Below are 2,142 nucleotides of genomic sequence, written 5' to 3'. Positions count from 1 at the left end.
TAATTTTATAGCCTTCCTCATTTTTGGGACACACCACATGGGTGAATTTATAATTAAAAGTTAAAAGAGCAAAACGAACAAACATTCCAGGCTAGAATTTAATAAAAGCAAGGATAAATTTACATTTACAGACTTTCTATCAAAGAAATTATATTTAAGATACATACCATACAAATACATAAATATATTCTAAATTATATTAAATTGTCTTAAAGCTATAAAATTTAGTTTTAAAATAAGACTTTAGTTGCCCCTTTTCAAATGAATGCTACGAGCTCTTCACTCACCTCTATGTCGACCCAAGTCTCTCCTTTGTCCCCTCTCCAGATCTCTTCTTTGTGAGCTAAGTAAGTTTCTCTGTTCCATGGCCTTCAGAGCACATTCTCTGGAAATACCTTTCATCTTTTCCCTTTGATCGCTGTGACTTAGCTTCACTGCAAAGGAAACCACTCTCATAACGATGCAGCTCGTTTCCAATCATTCGATAGAAGTACAAGTTAAACCGTATAAAATATTTAAGACGCAAATATTACAAACAAAACATAGATTAAAGTATACAACGAACTCGTTTTAATGCTTAACTAAAAAAGAGTCAGTGTATTAACCCTGACACTGGAGAGGCAAGTTATCCTCTAAAATTTCCTGTCCGGCTCCTAACGCGAGACCTCCTACTGAACTCCTAAGGGCTAAAGGTAACCGAGTCGTGATATGTGTCGGGCACTATTCCAAACGTCTCAGCTCATTTAACTCTTGGAGGTGAGTACAATTAATGTCTCCATTTTGGATCAAGAAATGGAAGTCAAAAACTTGTCCAAGCTCACTTGTCATACATATCCAGGATTAGAGACTCAAGTTGTCCGGTTCCAATGTTTGCGTTCTTTAACATATACAGAGCTCCTAGGTTTTCTTAAAAGTAGGTATATTTTAAAAAACAGATAATGGCTCAATCTAAGAGTACCCACACTTAAGACGGTAAAGGTACAGTTCTATTAAGAATTTTTAAAAGTGCTTCTTGTAGTTCTTTGTTGATTAATTCCGAATCTTATCACCTTTGATTATGGGCTATTTTTGTGGTTAGACATTACTGCATGAATGTATTTAAAAGTTACTGACAAAATCACCTTGAATATCCACCCAATTAGTTTTGAGTCACAAACTCGGTTTGTGAAAATTAAAAGTCGTGGGACGATAAGAGAGAGTCGAATAAAAAGGACATTAGGAACAAACTACAACAGTAACTTTGAACTACTGCATTCACTAATGGTAAATTTAATTTTGGCTTAGGAGCCAAATTATTAACTCATGTTCTTCCTCTCGAAGTTAATAAGTAACAGTTTGAAGGAGAGGACACATTACAGTGTTTTTGGTAACAGTCCAGATCGCCTCCAGCCCACTACAGCTCAGAGTACGTGGAGAAACTCAAACCCGGTCGAGGCAAACAGCTCAGATAAAACTACGTGTCTCAGAAAAATGAATACATCAAAAGACAAAATTTTATTATGTTTGTTACTGTCTCTTCATGGCCACGGACAGCCAGTCATGCACTGTCCTTCTGTGTGGTCCTCACCAGGAATTCCAGATTCAGTAAGTGAAGAAAGGAGGAGGCTTGACTACTCAGGGACGATGTAAAAATGACAATTTAAACACATACCTGGTCCTCTACCACCACTTGTTTGAATGTGGCTCCGACTAAATGATGAAATGTTATCTGTTTGAAATTTCTGATTTTCTCTCTGTTTTGCCTGATCACCAAATCCATTTTCTTTTGAATTATCTTTTGAATTATAAATTGAGGGCTTTTCACATCCTTAAAAAGACAGACAAAAATGTGTCATCCAGGCCCCCATTCCGCCAGAAGTGATGTCTGAATCATTTTTTTAGACATTTTTAATGCTGCAGACGAAATTACTTAGAAACTCAAGATCTGACATGTTTTAAGGGTTGCTCCATGCTCTGTAATGCACTGAGAACGGCCTAGCAGCCCTGAGCTTTCCATCTCGATCCTCGCCACTGGAAAACACGGCCAGCCATGCACGCCCTCCTGTGTCTGTGCGACCGCAGTGGCAGGCGGGCCCTGAAGCCACTGGGGAGAAAAGGTTTCTCTATTTTTATTTTTTTTAAACTTTTAGTTTTTTTTTTTTT

The 2,142-nt window shown here is 37.6% G+C and overlaps 1 protein-coding gene across 1 annotated transcript in view; it reads right to left on the bottom strand.

The window, feature by feature from the left end:
- Positions 1 to 2,142, bottom strand: part of USP53 (ubiquitin specific peptidase 53) — a 32,076-nt gene that overhangs the window by 14,767 nt on the left and 15,167 nt on the right. Inside the window, exons 9-10 of the mRNA XM_023536965.1 lie at positions 1,652 to 1,807; positions 288 to 434 (exon numbers count right to left, since the gene is read on the bottom strand). Of these exons, the coding sequence (XP_023392733.1) occupies positions 288 to 434; positions 1,652 to 1,807 (303 nt within the window). The remainder of the gene's footprint in view (positions 1 to 287; positions 435 to 1,651; positions 1,808 to 2,142) is intronic.

The sequence above is a fragment of the Pteropus vampyrus genome, unplaced genomic scaffold (assembly GCF_000151845.1).
Source record: "Pteropus vampyrus isolate Shadow unplaced genomic scaffold, Pvam_2.0 Scaffold174, whole genome shotgun sequence".
Classification (NCBI taxonomy): domain Eukaryota; kingdom Metazoa; phylum Chordata; class Mammalia; order Chiroptera; family Pteropodidae; genus Pteropus; species Pteropus vampyrus.
Note: the sequence above shows the minus strand (reverse complement) of the source record. Positions and strands in the feature narration are given on the sequence as shown.